Genomic DNA, 16,514 nt, shown 5'->3' on the forward strand with positions numbered 1-16,514 from the left:
GACCTGCGGGGCTCCGCCCCCTCCCCCTCCCTCCTCCCGCTCCCCCTCCCCCATACACTGCCGCGGCCGCCGCAGGAGCCCGGAGCTCGAGCCGCCCAGCGACTCCCCCTCCCCCTCCCCCAGCCCCGCCCCGCCCCAACCCGGGGCTCCGAGCCGGAGCCGAGTCTGCGCCTGGGGGTGAGTACGCGACCCCTACCCAGCCCTCGCTCTTTTCTTCGAAGATCCCACCATCACCCAAAGAAAAAACCTGGACTCAGCTGCGCGTCCCCTCCCTTCAACCTCCTGCGGGACCCAGAGGTGCCCGGGCCCGCGGGACCCGGCGGTGGCGCGCGCTGCCCCTAACCCCGCACCATCCCGAGCCAAATGTGAGTCCTCCAACCCCTGCCGGAGGTCCAGATACGCGCCGCCGGCTCTCCCCAGCCCCGGGGAGATCCCAAAGGGTGGGACCCCCGCCCCCGGCCCCCGAATGCCACTCTTCTCCCACCTGCCCGGTGCAGGTGCGCGTCCCCTGCGCGCCCCTCGGGTGTGCCAGCTGCGCCCTGCCTGTCCGCCGCCGCTGTGGGGAACTAGCCGCCCCCGCCCCCGAGTTTTGGACCCCGGGGTCGCCAAGTCCGATGCCTTCGGTCCCTTTTATTTTTTCTGCTGCTCCCGGGGGCGAGTACACCCGAAGCCGGCCCGGGGTAAGGGCTCGGGCTCGGGCAAGGGCAGGGTTCGCAGGTGCTGGCACGAGGCTGGCCGCTGCCCCCGGCCCTTCTGGGGACTGACTGGTCGGCGGGCTGGGGAGGCGGCCGGCCCCGGGAGCGTGTCCTCTCCTTGCGCCCCACACAGTGCAGTTCATTCATGAGCCGCCCGGGCCTGCGTCGGAGGGTGCGGTGGGGAAAAGATTCAGACGCGAAACAGAGAGTGGGGCAAAGGCCCTGTTGCGGGGAGGGGGCGCCGCTTTGTCCCTCCTGGCTGTCTTGACCGCCTAAGGCGGACAGTCCCAAAGCTTGGCACCTTGTTCCCCAGAAAAGGAAAGGACGCTTGGGAAGTGGGGAGGAGAGGTCAGAGGGGCTGGCTGCCCTTGGGGCTCTGTGCTGCCACATGCCTGGGTCCCCTGGGCAGAGGTCTGGCCGCTCGGGGCAAGCCTGAGCACTCCACTGCCCTGGGGGGCTGGGGCTTGCCTACCCAATACCAGTCTGCAGCAGCCTGGGAGCAATGAGGCTGTGCCCAACACCTGCTGAAGTGGGGCCCATCCTGCCTCCCAGGCCAGGGTGAGGTGGGGAGTCGAGTGTCAGCCAGGCTTCAAGTAGGGGTGTGCTGGCAGCATGATTATCCTCCAGGGTACCAGAGGGTCCAGGCCTTGGCATGCCCCAGGTGGCACATGCTGGGGCTTGCTGTTGGCTCACTCAGTGCAGTCTTGGCCTGTGGGTGGGTGGGGACATGGCAAGGCAGAAGGCAGGCAGTGGGTAACTAAGAACCCCCTTGGACATCATTCATGTTCCCTCGAAGTATAGCAGAGTCTTAGAGACCTGGGTTCAAATTCTAGCTCTACCATTCTTCAGCTGTGTGACCTTGAAAAGTTACTTAACCTGTCTGAACCTCAGTTTTCCTTAAAAAGTGTTTATGCCTATAATTCCAGCACTTTGGGAGACTGAGGCGGACAGATCACTTGAGGTCAGGAGTTCGAGACCAGCCTGGCCAACATGGTGAAACCCCATCGCTACTAAAAATACAAAAATTAGCCGGGCGTGGTGGCACACACCTGTAATCCCAGCCACTCAGGAGGCTGAGGCAGGAGAATGGCTTAAACCTGGGAGGCGGAGGTTGCAGTGAGCCGAGATTGTGGCACTTCATTCCAGCCTGGGTGACAGAGCAAGACTGTCTCATAAGTCATCTTGTTTAATCCCTAGAACAACAACACAACTGGATTATTGTCCCATTTTACAAATGAAGAAACTGAGGCCCAGGGTGACTTGTCCGGTTTTACAAATGAAGAAACTGAGGCCCAGGGTGACTAAGTAATTTTCCCAGGTTAGAAGCCTGGTCTGTCACATCCTAGAGTCTGTGCTTTTAACCACCAGACTGTGGTGCCTGTCCCCTGTGCCTGCCTCAGAACCTGAAATCACAAACCCAAGGCCTGAGTGGAGGGAAGCTACAAGCAAGAGGAAAGGCAAGCAGGTAGAAATAGGGTATGGCATTTCTCCAGAGTGGTAACTGACTGCCTCCGGCTGCCTGGTGGAAGTGGCTCTTGTTTGCAGATATCTCTGCAAAGTGCAGTGGTTAAGAGCATACACTCGAGCCAGGCAGCCTGGGTCCTTATCTGGGTCACACAGACTGGCTGTGTGACCTTGAGCAGCTCATATACTCTCTCTGTACCTCAGTGTCCTCCTAGGTTGTGATGGGGAGCAAATTAGTTATATTTGTAAAGTGGTTAGAACAGTGCTTGAAACAAAAGAAGAGTTAAATAAACATTTAATACATGTATTATTTTACTACTTCTTTTTCAGTTTTTCTTTTTTCTTTCCTTTTTTTTTAGACAGAGTCTCTGTCACCCAGGATGGAGTGCAGTGGCATGATCTCGGCTCACTGCAGCCTGGAACTCCCTGGGCTCAGGTGATCCTCCCACCTCATCTTCTGGAGTAGCTGGGACTACAGACATGCACCAGCACGCCCAGCTAAATTTTGGTGTGGGGGGGTATCTTTTGTAGAGACAGGGTTTTGCTATGTTGCCCAAGCTGGTCTCGAACTCCTGGGCTCAAGTGATTCTCCCACCACAGCCTCCCAAAGTGCTGGGATTACAGGTGTGAGCCACCATGCCTGGCTTTTTTTTTTTTCCCCCCTCAAGACAAAGTTTTGCTCTGTTGCCCAGGCTGGAGTGCAGTGGCATGATCATGGCTGACTGCAGCCTCCAACTCCTAGGCTCAAGGTATCTTCCCCACTTGGCCTTCAAAAGTGCTGAGATTACAGGGGTGAGCCATCCCACCCTGCCTACTACTACTTTTTTTTTGGAGATGGAGTCTCACTCTGTCGCCCAGGCTGGAGTGCAGTGGCGTGATCTAGGGTCACTGCAACCTCTGCCTCCTGGGTTCAAGTGATTCTCCTGCCTCAGCCTCCCGAGTAGCTGGGACTACAGACGCATGCCACCACACCCAGCTAATTTTTGTATTTTTTTAGTAGAGACGGGGTTTCACCGTATTGGCCAGGCTGGTCTCGAACTCCTGACCTTGTGATCTGCCCATCTCAGCCTCCCAAAATGCTGGGATTACAGGTGTGAGCCACCGTGCCTGGCACCTACTACTACTTTTATGGTCACTTGTGGATATATTCTTGACTTTCTCTCTGAAGTGTGTAGGGGGTAGAGTAAGGATATTCATATCTCTGTTACAGATTGGAAGACTGAGACTCAGGTTTCGTAGTAACAGAGCTAGCTTCCATCTTCCCCTCCTCCCCTCAGACCACATGGCCTTGCTTTGATCCCAAGCCCTAACTTAAATCTTGCCCAGTAACTCCATTGAAAAAGCTTATATCACTCCTGTAATCCCAGCACTTTGGGAGGCCGAGGTGGGCAGATCATGAGGTCAAAAGATCAAGACCATCCTGGCCAACGTGGTGAAACCCTGTCTCTACTGAAAATACAGAAATTAGCTGGGCGTGGTGGCATGTGCCTGTAGTCCCAGCTATTCAGGAGGCTAAGGCAGGAGAATCCCTTGAATCCAGGAGGCGGAGGTTGCAGTGAGCCAAGATCGTGCCACTGCACTCCAGCCTGGTGACAGAGCGAGACTCCGTCTCAAAAAAATACACAACCACCACCAAAAAAAAAAGCTTATAAGTTATAGCTCTCCAACCCCCACCACGCACACACTCCTTAATGGTAAAATTAAAAAGTTAGCTAGAAATAAAATCCTCCATCACTCTCTGGACACACCTCAACCAAAACCTCAATATCAGACTAGAGAAACTGGGATATAGCTGGTACAGGCACCTCGTGGAGTGGAAGAACTGCCACCTCCCGTCCCCGAGGTATTCTGCCTCAGTGTCTTCCCTCTTCTCAGTTGCTCAGCCCAGTGCTGGCTTTGAGAGCAGCTGCCCTTGATGAAACTCAGCCCAGCAACCCCGCCCCCACAATAAAAAGCTTGGAGCAGCCCTGTCAACTGGCAGAGCTGCCAGCCCAGGCTCCACCCCTTACCTGTCCTGTCACTGTGCAAGTTGCTTCCCCTACTGGGTTCCTGCTTCCTCCCTGTAAAATGGGGATAGTGATCTGAGTACGCCCTGCCTTCCTCCCACGCAGGTGGGAGGATTAATGCTGTTGTGGAGGGGAGAGTACTTTGTGGCCCTAAGGAGACGGACAGCAGAGTAGCATGGTGATTTCAGTTACTAAGCATCTAGCTAGATCCTGTCCACCCTGCTGGGGCCACTTCATGTAGAAGCTTCCAAAATGCTCTACCTTTCTTTGGTGTGGAGAAGACAGGAGGTGATAGGAATGGTACTCTGGGGTTTGTTCTCATTTCATTCTGATCTGATGGAGCCTTGGAATTCAGAGAGAGAAACAGGCAAGGGGTGGTAATAGAGTGTTGAGATTGCTGGAGTACGTTGGAGTTGAGAATTGAGAAAGGGGGACTAGTTAGACCCCCCCCACCCCAAGATACCTATACCTACCTTTAACCTCCCATAGTGCCCCAGGGTTCTGTGCATCTTATGTTTACATACCCAGGCTCCCAGACACACCCATGCTCACACCCCCACTTCGAAGCCAACAACTCCCTTCATTTCCGTGGACTGCCATGCAGTCACCTAGCTCCTCCTGGACACAGGTCCACACATCAACACACATTTACATACCTGGACACACACATTTCCACAGCACCCACAAGTTCTCTGGCCTGAGAACATTTAATGAGCATTTATACTTCCATGGTCTGCTGAGTCCTGTTCTAGGTACATCAGAAAAGCACCGTGGTGCCCTGAAAATCATTCTAGCTTTAGAAAGAAGGTGAGCTAGGTTTGAGTCCTAGGTCTCTCATTTTATTAGCAGTGTGACCTTGAGAAAGTTACTTAACCTCTGAGTCCCTGTGCCCCCACCCTAAAATGTCAGTGACACTCAATTCAGGATTGTCGAGGATTAAATGAAATCATGTAATATATTATTCTTGAAACTGAGGGCACTGGACAAATGGTACCTGATACAATTACTAAATTAGTGTGTTTTTAAAGGCAGCTTGGACTGGAAAAGGGGGAGGCATAACACACCAGCACAGGCTCCTTTAGTCTTCCTAATCCAGGCTCTGCAGAGACTCCCTGGGACCAAGTGAAACACACAAACAACTCCATCCTCCTCTCCATCTGAGGGCTTCTGCCTCTTGCCCTGTGGTTGAAGTGTTAGGAAGAGGCAGGAGAAGCCCTCTGAGTCCCCCGGGGGGCTAAGGGATGCCGCTCCCGAAGTTGCAGTCACTGTTTCTAGTTTTGTTGTTCTGTTTGGTTTTCCTTTTTCTTCCCTGAGGACTTCCCCCCACCCCCACCGCGCTCCACAGCCCGCCCCAGAGGCAGAGCTTCAGTGTTGTCAGCAGAAGGGTCCCCCAGGGACCCCCCAGTAAAATGGGTGGGGCAGTGCTGCATCTGCTGAGGCCACACTTCTCCGCCATCCTGGGATCCTCCCCAGGGCCCCACTCTGCTCTGTCCCCAAGCACTTTGAGAACCCAGGCACTCAGGCTGGCTGTCCCTTTTCTCCTCCTGCCCACCCCATCCACTCTGAGCATCAATGCAGCCAGCCAGTTGCAGGGAACCAGGCAACACCCTGGCTGCCCGGGCAGGCTAAGAGGCCCCCACCCACTCTCCCCTCCTTTGCCAGTGGAAAAGCTCGCCGTAGGGCATAGCTTTCCCAGCCTTCCCTGCTTCAGAGGCAGGAGCATGGCACTCTGGGAGTTGTAGTGCTCATAACACTCAGGTGATCCCTGTGCAAATAACTGGAGAGAGGAGAACGGTATAGGGAAGAGAAATGAGAATAAGCAGGAGTGCCTGGGGCCAGGCAGGTAACTCAAACCCAGAAGTCCTACTATTTACTTGACTTTCTACTCTGACCCATCATCGAACCTAAGCCAGTTATATTGAGTTCAAAACTCTCACCAAATGAAATCATGCCATTTTTTCTAATAGGCATAGAAAGAAAAGATCAGGATGAGGCAGCTGGCTCCTGACCCATTCTCCCCTGACGTGGAGACCCCTCATCTTACCCTCGAGTCCTCAGGCCTAAGACCCCTCCCTGTCTTCCCAGGCTCAGCTCCACCCCCTGCCCTAAGACAGAGAGAATGAGAGTGTGGGGGTGGCGGCGGCAGGGGGGGATTTAGATAGATGTTAGAAAGTCACAGATACCTTCCAGCTTAATGAAACCAGCCTCCCCAGTCCAGGCCTGGCATCTAGACTGAGTTCCCCAGACCCAGGGTGGGGTCATAGCCAGAAAGCCAGTGAAGGTAAATCCGTGTGACTCAACTCTCCCCTCCCTAGGCCCTTATCTCCAGAGGCCAGAGCTTCCATCCACCCAGGCAGCCTAGTGATCTGTCCTCACTGCCCCCTCCCCACGCCCACCCTACTGGGCCATGAAGGGGATGGGGGCAAGCCCACCTGACTGCTCCACCCTCTGCCCAGGAGGACCATGCGGCAGTAGCAGCCATGCTGCCCTTTCTGCTGGCCACACTGGGCACCACGGCCCTCAACAACAGCAACCCCAAGGACTACTGCTACAGCGCCCGCATCCGCAGCACTGTCCTGCAGGGCCTGCCCTTTGGGGGCGTCCCCACCGTGCTGGCTCTTGACTTCATGTGCTTCCTTGTGAGTGCCTGCTGCCACCCCCTACCTTGGCATCCATGCCCTGTACACACCTGGCAAACACCTCCAGCTCTAACCACTCTCCCACCTGCCCCTGGTTTCCCAGGCTTAAGCAGGAGTCCCCATCATCCAGCCCAAGCCTCGCCTTGGACCATTCACCCAAGCCAGGGTCATCCCCTTCTAAGACAAGATTTTGGACCCTCTGCTTCTGCCCCCTAGTCCAGCAGGTGGACAGCCTCTGCACTTGCCAACTGCCCCCTCTTCCCTCAGGCACTGCTGTTCTTATTCTCTATCCTCCGGAAGGTGGCCTGGGACTATGGGCGGCTGGCCTTGGTGACAGATGCAGACAGGTAAGGGTCTGGGACCCTCCCTCTAGCTCTCCACACACACATCTTGTTCCACACTCCTCAGGAATAGGAAGGAGCCAGCCCTCTCATTCCCCTTTGCTGGGGGGATGAAAAGGGACTAGCCCCAATGTGGGCATGGGGGCATGAGGGCCCTAAGTTGGGCCCCTGTTCCTCACGTGTCCCCAGGGACTCTCCCCCACCCCTGCTAACCCTGTCTGTTCTCTGTCCCCAGGCTTCGGCGGCAGGAGAGGGACCGAGTGGAACAGGAATAGTATGTGGGGCACCAGCCCCCTCATTCCCACTAAACCAGCTTTCCCTTTTCTTCTCTCACGCTTCTCTTCTCTTCCTGCCAAGTTGCTGGTTTCTTTTTGCAGTTTTCTCCTCTGCAGGCTCATGTTTCGGATTAACGCAGGCGGTGTGCTTTGCAGAGCAGGGGGCTCCCCAGCTTGTCTCTGCCTCACTTCCCCTTCATCTCTCCCTCTGGCTCCCTGCCTGGGAGAAGTCCCTCCCTGTGTGCCCCTGCCTATGCAGCCCTTGTTGGCTGGAGGGGAGGGGCTGTCCTCCAGGAAATCCTCAGCACAATCACGTAGAGACAAGATTGGGTGTCACCAGCAGCTTCTTGTCCGCTAACAGCTAGTTCTTCATATTCCAGGGTTCTCTGCTCACCTCTTCTGGAGACCTGGGAGGAGGGCTGCCCAAGGAGCCCCCCAGTCTGGGCTTTTTTGTCACTTTGTCATCTCTGTCTATAGGATTGGAGTTGGAGTTGTTAACAGCTGTTGGAGTCAGGGAAGAGGGAGGGGAGCGGAGGGTAGGGTCCCACCCAGGAGACCTTCCAGTCTCCCCAGCCCTTCCAGGTTCTCCTGGTCCATCCTTTCCTCCACCTCCTCATTGCTCTTTGCATAATGTTGGCTCCGTTGCCCGCCCCCGGCCCCTGCCAGTCAACTCTGGAACTGCAGGGCCCTCTGGCATTCTCGCTTCAGCCTCCTTAGGGAGATGATGAAGATTACCTCCTCCCTCAAGTCCCCACTGCCCAGCATCAGTGCCCACCTCCGCTCCCACCCTGAGTCCCCCTGAAAGGAAGAGGCATATTTGAGGGAAGCAGGGTAGAGGGCAGTCATTCCTCTCTGCTTCAGCCTCTGCGCTTCCTGTGCCTTCTGTGCCTTCTATAGCCCTGGAGCTCTGGAGCACTCAGCCCAGCTCCCCAGGGGCTCAGACTCACCAGGCTCTCTGATCTCTCATCTCCCTCACCCCCAGTGTGGCTTCAGCTATGCACGGGGACAGCCATGACCGGTATGAGCGTCTCACCTCTGTCTCCAGCTCCGTTGACTTCGACCAAAGGGACAATGTGAGTGCCCTCTCCCAAATTTCTTAGTCCCCCACCCCACCCCCAGGGCACATGGGCTGAGAAGTCCTTCACTTTCAGTGATGTGGAGTCAGGGATGCTGGTTTGGCCTCCTCCTCAGCAAGGAACCACAGGATGACCCCCCAGGCCCTGAACTCCTGGCTACTGTCCTCTATGTCACAGTCTCCAAACTAGCACAGCCCTAACATTCATGAATTCCCAACTTCGTTTGCCATAAAGAGTTTTGTGCCCACTTCTGCTGATTAATCCTAAGGCCACCTTTTTTTCCATAGTCATGGTTTTAGAAATAATAATAAGCCCTTGGCTCACGCCCGTAATCCCAGCACTTTGGGAGGCCGAGGCGGGAGGATCACGAGGTCAGCAGATGAGACCATCCTGGCTAACACGGTGAAACCCCGTCTCTACTAAAAATACAAAAAATTAGCCAGGTGTGGTGGTGGGCGCCTGTAGTCCCAGCTACTTGGAAGGCTGAGGCAGGAGAATGGCGTGAACCCAGGAGGCGGAGCTTGCAGTGAGCCGAGATGGCGCCACTACACTCTAGCCTGGGCGACAGAGCGAGACTCCATCTCAAAACAAACAAAAAAAAGAAATAATAAGCCCTCCAGCCCTGCCTAGAAAAACAGAATCTGTCATGTTGCTCGGAGGCTGCAGGTGGGTGGCCCCTGGCCATGTGGGGCCGGTTGACCTGCTTGTGGATTGGAGCTGAATGGCAGTGGTCCCTTTCAACAAGGCATATGAATGGCAGTTCATAACAGACTCCAGACCCCTTTCATATCAGACCTAACACACAGGTGTTACCTGCCTGGCTCTCCATCATTAATTCCATGAGGGTGAGGAGCCTAGTCAGAACTCTAATCCTTAGACATGGGGTGGCCCTGGTCAGTCCCTCTTGGGCTGCAAGTCCTAGGGGTGGCAGCTCTTCCAGCATGCCCAGCAGAAGATGGCCTTCAGCTTCCTGAGTTGGACTCACACTGGTAGGTGGCAAAGTTGTCACATCTGCTAGCCAGAGGTGTCCAGATGGTCCCCAGACTCAGGTGATATTGGCAACAGGTAGCATGGTCCTGAATCACGGCTGAAAGGGACCTTTCTACCCCATCCTGTGTTATGTCTGGACCTTCTGCTGGATGGAGTTTGGGGCAGGGTGCCCTCTGCGCAGCCCTCCCCTGAATATCCCCATTCTCTGCCTTTACATGCCTGGAGGGTGGAGGGGAGAGATATCTTTTTTTTTTTTTTTTTTTTTTTTTTTTTAATTTTTCCCTGAGACAGAGTCTTGCTCTGTCGCCCAGGCTAGGGTGCAGTGGTATGATCTCGGCTCGCTGCAACCTCCGCCTCCTGGGTTCAAGCAATTTTCCAGTCTCAGCCTCCCAAGTAACTGGGATTACAGGCGCACACCACCACACCCAGCTAATTTTTGTATTTTTAGTAAGAGATGGGGTGTCACCATGTTGGCCAGGCTGATCTTGAACTCCTGACCTCAGGTGATCCGCCCGCCTTGGCCTCCGAAAGTGCTGGGATTACAGGCGTGAGCCACCGCACCTGGCCGGAGGTGGGGAGATACCTTGCAGCTCACAGTGACCCTGGGCTTTAGTCCTTCTAGGGTAGGCTAGAGGATAAATAGCTGGAATTCAGGCAGCAAGGCCCTCTTCTCTACTTTTGGCAGCCATGTTGCAAACTGTTATTAGCCAGAGGTCTGGAGGTGCTGCTAACCTTAGAACCCCAAGCCCCACCCATCCCACCCTGGCCCACACAGCCACAGGGTGTTTGCAGAAATCTGTAGATCTGGACGTGAGGATTCACAGATAACCCTGTTTAGTGTTGGTCTTTTTTCTTTGAGGGCTGAGACCTTCCCTCTCTCTCTCCCTTTTTGGGGATAAGCTAGTTCTGAGGGTATAAGGATTTTTTTTTAGTGAGGGGTGTGGAAGCTGTGCCTGGAGGTAATTATGAGAATGGGTGGGACTTGAGGGAGAAGAGAGGTTTGGGTTGGTGGGCTGGGGACTCCTGCTGACAGCCCTCTGTTCCCCCAGGGTTTCTGTTCCTGGCTGACAGCCATCTTCAGAATAAAGTAAGTGGACCATCTTCAAGTTGTAAAGAAAGAGAGAAACTTCAGAACCTGGCATCTCCCTACAAAATTCAGAAGCCAGCAGCTTTCAGGACCTTAGCACTCCTCGCCAGCCCAGCACCCTCCTCCCTGCTCTCGAAAGCCAAGCCCCGGGGGCCTGAGCCTCTGCTGTCCCCTGAACACTCACTTGACAGAGGAGGTCACTGACTCCTCTGTGACCCCCTGCCTGGCCCCCCCCTTCTCTCCCTGCCCCGCCCCACCTTGAGGGAAGGGGTGGAGCCCCTGCCTCAGCCTCTGTGCAGCCAGTGGGTGGGGGCAGCAGTAGGCTGGGAGCAGCCAGCCAGCTGCAGGCAGAGCCTGTGTCCAGCAGGCAGAACTCAGGAGATCCAGCCAGAGTCCAGCAGGCAGGCAGTGAGCACTGAGAAAGGCAGGAAGCCGGGACAGGTCAGCACTGCCACCACCCACTCCCCCAGGCCTCCCCCAAGGGTACCCGGGCTTCACTACGCCAGGCTCAGCCACACCCATGAGGTGCTGCTGCCCCTCCTCCCATCCTTCCTTCACTTCTGCCTCTTTCACCACTCCTCTTCCTGCTGGTCCTCCTCCTCTCTCCTCTTCCTCCCTCCTCAGATATTTCTCTTTTTTCTTCCCTTTTCTCTGCATTCCTCATTTTTCTTCTTCCCCTTCCTATCTCTGCAGTCTCTTCTTTTTACCTATTTTTTCCTTCTAGCCCTCTGCCTTCATCCCTCCCCTTCTCCATGCATTTCTCCTTTTTCTCCTTCCCCCTCTCTTCTCCCTTGTTCCCCTCTCCCTTCACAGAAAATAGGGGACCAAGAAGTCCCATTTCAGCCCTACACTACTGCCAGATCAGCTGGAGCTAGGGTGGGTTTGGGGTGGAGTGGGTGAGGTCAGGCAAGTTGCAGCCCCCTTCTTGCCCTGGTCCTAACCTAATTTCTCTGTCCACCCCGTACGGCTGCAGGGATGATGAGATCCGGGACAAATGTGGGGGCGATGCCGTGCACTACCTGTCCTTTCAGCGGCACATCATCGGGCTGCTGGTGGTTGTGGGCGTCCTCTCCGTAGGCATCGTGCTGCCTGTCAACTTCTCAGGGGACCTGCTGGGTCAGTGAGGGCCAGGACGGCTAGGGTGGAGAGAGGATGGGGCTGGAGGGGATGTGCCCTGACCCCACCATCATCCTCTCCCTCTTCCCACCCCCCAGAGAACAATGCCTACAGCTTTGGGAGAACCACCATTGCCAACCTGAAATCAGGGTAAGATGCAAAGCTGGTCGGCCAGGCCAAGGTCTATGACCAGAGTCTGGGCCATGACGTGGGACAGGGAGGAAAGGCAGCCGCGTTGATGGGAGCAGAGGCTACAGGGATGGCTGTGGATCCCTGAGGGCTTGGGTTGGAGACAGAAGAGGGAGATGCCTGCTGAGGATCACCCAAGGATGAAGAGGAAACAGAAGAGGAGGGTGAAATCTCAGGAACCAGGGAGGGCCACCTGGGGCAGTTGGAGACACTGTAGCCAGTGGGCAGGGCGTAGAAAGGTGACCTATCAGGGATATTTTCATTGGAATGGAAGAATCTTGGTGTCTAGGGGATGTGGGATGTGGGCCTCCCTTGCGAGGAGTCAGTGCCAGAAGGCTGGTAGCAGTAGAGGTCCCTGTCTGTATCAAGGGTTTAACACTGACAGGCTGAGGTGTCTCGTCTGAGTGTGTCCTAGCCCCAGTGGCTCCCATGTATCCTCTCTGCTCCTCTCAGGAACAACCTGCTATGGCTGCACACCTCCTTCGCCTTCCTGTATCTGCTGCTCACCGTCTACAGCATGCGTAGACACACCTCCAAGATGCGCTACAAGGAGGATGATCTGGTGCGTGGAGCAGAGCCCAGGTCCTGCCCCGCCCCCAGCCTCTTCCCTTCCCTTCCCTTCAGGCCTCTTTTGTCTCAGCCCCAAAAGGTGTCAGCTAGGTTTGAATGCTGGCACAGCAGCTCAGGAGCTCAGGAGCTCCCATCTTGCAAGTTACATAACCTCCCAAGCCATGATTTTCTCATCTGTAAAATGGGATAACAGTACCTCCCGCAAGGTTGTGGGGAATACGCAGAAACGGCCATGCTGTGCCCAGCACTTGGGGAAATAGCTGTGGCTGATACTAGGATAGTAATATTCCTTCCCCTTCTACATGCACTCACCAAGCCAGAACTGGACACTTACTCCACGCCAGCCACTGTGCTGGGTCCTCGGGGTCTAAGGAGCTGAAAGTAGTACCCCCTTCTGCCTCTATAACCCCTCAAGAGCATGGGACAGCGTGGCTCTTGTTAGGCTCACTGCCTGATTTCTGTTAGAAACACTCCCCTGCTTTCCCTGGGACCTGGCTTATCCATAACTAAGGCCTCCTCCCACCCCATCTGCTCCCCTCTGCTTACCTACTTCTCTACCCACTCAAAACAAAGCCTCCTTCTCTAGTGCCCTCCACCCCTCACATCCCCTGGCTCTGCTGGGGTCAAGCCTCAGAAGGCAAACCCACTCCCCTGTCACCCAGGTGAAGCGGACCCTCTTCATCAATGGAATCTCCAAATATGCAGAGTCAGAAAAGATCAAGAAGCATTTTGAGTGAGTAAGCCACGCTTCCCTCTACCCTCAAGCCCTGCTGCAGAGCCTTCTCTGCCTTTGAACTCCAAGAACATCCTTATACCCTAACCTGGAGCTCTGCCGTGGGTGGGATAGAGATTAGATCCAGGAAGAAATGTCCGATTGCAGGGTGGTTTAGCACTTGGGTCGGGTGATAGGCCCCTTTAAGAACAGGAAAAATAAGACAAAAACTTGAAGAGTGAGTCATTCAAACCCCCTACCCCCAAACCTCCTCCTGGCTCAGACTGGGTCATAGGTTGTTGACCCAGGGTCCATTGGAGTACATAGCTTCTTCAAAATTAAAAGCAGCATTCTGGAGTTTGTGTGCAGACGTGACAGGGAGAAGCTCCATGGTTTCTAGTGGATTCCAAGGAGTCCAGGAGAACTTGAACTGTGTATTCTCTGAGGCTTTTTCAGCTCTAGAATTATGTCTTGGGGTGGGTAGAGCAGACCGGTGGCCAGAAACTAGAAAAAAGGGAGGTGGTGTAATGAGGCAAAGAGGGAACTCACCTGGTCACCCCATGACTAGGGATGCACTTTGGGGTGCAGCTCATAGGGTGGGGAATCAGAGTGAAGGGCCACTCCATGGGGGTGTGTAGGGACAGTCTCTATATCACAGGATTAAGGCTTCTCTCACACAGGCATCTGTTCACTCAGCAAACTTTCTCAAGTGCTGTTAGTCATAGGTTACTGTGGTGGGCTTTGGGACTGTAAAAAATGAATGAGACCAGGCATGGTGGCTCATGGCTGTAATCCCAGCACTTTGGGAGGCCAAAGTGGGCAGATCACTTGAGCCCAGGAGTTGAAGACCAGCCTGGGCAACATAGCAAGACCCCATCTCTACCAAAAAAAACAAACTTAGCCAGGTGTGTTGGTGTGCGCCTGTAGTCCCAGCTACTTGGGAGGCTGAGGTGGGAGGATCGCTTGAACCCAGGAGGTCAAGGCTGCAGTGAGCCGTGTGTGCCACTGCACTCCAGCCTGGGTGACAGAGCAAGACCCTGTTTCAAATGTTTCAAAAAATAAAAAATAGAAGAGGCCAGGCACGGTGGCTCACGCCTGTAATCCCAACACTTTGGGAGGCCAAGATGGGAGGATTACTTGAGGCCAAGAGTTCAAGACCAGCCTGGTCAGTATAGTGAGACCCCATGTCTTAAAAAAAAAAAAAAAAAAAAAGAAAAGATCATTGAGGGCCGGGAGTTTGAGACCAGCCTGGCCAATATGGTGAAACCCCGTCTCTACTGGTGAAACCTCGTCTCTACTGGTGAAACCTCGTCTCTACTGAAAATATAAAAATTAGCCGGGCGTGGTGGCATGTACCAGTAGTCCCAGCTACTCAGGAGGCTGAGGCAGAAGAATCGCTTGAACCCAGGAAGCAGAGGTTGCAGTGAGCCGAGATCATGACACTGCACTTCAGCCTGGGTGACAGAGTGAGACTCTGTCCCAAAAAAAGAAAAAAAAATCATTGAGTTCTCAGGGGGTTCATAGTATGGCGATCGGCTTTAGGAGCTAGTCCAGGGTCTGATCAGAGATTGCTCTGAGGTCAGTCTGTGGTCAGAATCAGGAGCTGGCCAGTGGTCATGATAAAGGACGTTGGTGGTCTGGATCATGGCCCAGACTGAGGTTGAGATTTGGGCTCAGTCTACCATCAGAATCAGGGTTTAGGCCAGGTGTGGTGGCTCATGCCTGTAATCCCCTTGAGAAGATTGCTTGAGCCCGGGAGTTCAAGACCAGCCTGGATAACATGTCGAAACTCCATCTCTACAAAAAATATAAAAATTAGCCAGACATGGTAGCATGCACCAATAGTCCCAACTACTCAGGTGACTGAGGTGGGAGGATGGCTTGAGCCCAAGAGGCTAATGCTGTAGTGAACTGTGATTGTGCCACTGTACTCCAGCCTGGGTAATAGGGCAAGACCCTGTCTCAAAAAAGAAAGAAAGTAAAGAATCAAGGTTTAATCTGAGGTCCAGACCTGTCAGTTGGCCAGAATCAGAGTTCACTCATTGTCCTGGGTCAGGCCAGTGTGTGATCCAATCAGAGATAGTGTTTGGGCAGGATTGAGAGTGAACATCTATCTGGTCAGGGTCAGATTCCAGAGCCTGTGTTAGAAGATTAAGGACTGGTGTGTGATCAGCATTAGTAGATGGATACTCTTTCATACTACATGCAATTGTTGACAACCTTCTATGTGCCAGGCACAAATAAATTAGAAACAAGCCCAGCCCTTATACAGGCTATAAAACAGCAGTCAAAATTAGATCATTCTTGTCAGTATGAGAGAACTATTTGGGGTCCTATCTGAGGTTCAAGCTGTCATCAGCATTAAAGGGCACTCTGGGTCAGGATTAAGGACTATGTGTACTCAGAATTAGGTGACATCTTTTTTTTTTTTTTTCTCATACCATCTTTTGTAGCAATGAATTAGGTGACATCTTAATATTACCATCCAGTTGGAATCAGTTGTCAGCTTGTATTGAAATCTGGTGTTTGTTTTTGTTTTTGTTTTTTTTTTTGATACAAATATCTATGAGCACCTGCTGTGTGCCTTCATGGGGAGGAGCTGGGGGTATAGCAGTAAACAACAAAAGACCTGCCCTCATTTGCTTTCGTTTTAGTGGGGAGGGGTGGACAGGGAACAGATGAACTAGTAATAGAGACTGTGTCAAGAAGGGGTAGGTGCTAAGAAGACCACAGCAGGGAAGCAGGCAGGGTAAGGGGTTGGGAAGGGTTGCTATTTCTAATGGGGTAGACAGGGAGGGACTCTGACAAGGTAGCATTTGAACAGAGACCTGAGTGAACCCTACTAGTCAACTGTCTATTCATTCAGCCCACATTTATTGTATACCTACTGTGTGCTTCATGCCTGGGAGACAGAGTATAACCAGACCTGATCAGTGCCCTTGGGAAGCTGAAGATCCTAGTTGTGTTTCAGGGGTTGGTCTATAGTTTTGTTTAGGAGAGGTCAGCCTATAAGCAGGGGTAAGGGAGGCTCTAGTTCTAATTGGAGTTTTTTGGATCACTGGGATGAGCATTATGGAGTAGCCATTTCATTGATCCACTCATTTACCACATGTGTATTGAACGCCTACTATATACAAGCTGTTGGGACAGGGCTGGGTATATGGTGAGGACTAAGAGACAGCCCTTGGGCTCATTGTCAGGATTAGGCAGGGCTTGTGGTCCAAGTCTGCGGTCTGTCTGGATTGGAAGACTGTCTCAGCACAATTAGGAAATATCTTGCATGCAAATCAAGGGGCCTGTGTGGTTGGATTTAGAGGATTAGAGATGAGTTTAGTGAGAATGAGAGCTCACCCT

General features: G+C 53.6%; 1 protein-coding gene across 10 annotated transcripts in view; it reads left to right on the plus strand.

The window, feature by feature from the left end:
- Positions 1 to 16,514, plus strand: part of TMEM63B (transmembrane protein 63B) — a 28,292-nt gene that overhangs the window by 592 nt on the left and 11,186 nt on the right. For 2 of the 10 annotated variants that reach the window (XM_054491412.2, XM_063666229.1), the window contains exons 2-10: positions 6,622 to 6,804; positions 7,072 to 7,151; positions 7,381 to 7,419; positions 8,403 to 8,493; positions 10,536 to 10,573; positions 11,547 to 11,689; positions 11,788 to 11,839; positions 12,332 to 12,440; positions 13,111 to 13,181. In XM_054491412.2, coding sequence (XP_054347387.1) covers positions 6,646 to 6,804; positions 7,072 to 7,151; positions 7,381 to 7,419; positions 8,403 to 8,493; positions 10,536 to 10,573; positions 11,547 to 11,689; positions 11,788 to 11,839; positions 12,332 to 12,440; positions 13,111 to 13,181 — 782 coding nt within the window. In that variant the 5' untranslated portion in view covers positions 6,622 to 6,645. Of the gene's footprint in view, positions 1 to 34; positions 366 to 2,518; positions 2,596 to 6,621; positions 6,805 to 7,071; positions 7,152 to 7,380; positions 7,420 to 8,402; positions 8,494 to 10,535; positions 10,574 to 11,546; positions 11,690 to 11,787; positions 11,840 to 12,331; positions 12,441 to 13,110; positions 13,182 to 16,514 lie in introns of those variants that run through there. The other 8 variants (XM_054491411.2, XM_054491414.2, XM_063666231.1 and 5 more) reach the window with 8 other exon arrangements.

The sequence above is a fragment of the Pongo pygmaeus genome, chromosome 5, assembly GCF_028885625.2.
Source record: "Pongo pygmaeus isolate AG05252 chromosome 5, NHGRI_mPonPyg2-v2.0_pri, whole genome shotgun sequence".
In the NCBI taxonomy this organism is placed as follows: Eukaryota; Metazoa; Chordata; class Mammalia; order Primates; family Hominidae; genus Pongo; species Pongo pygmaeus.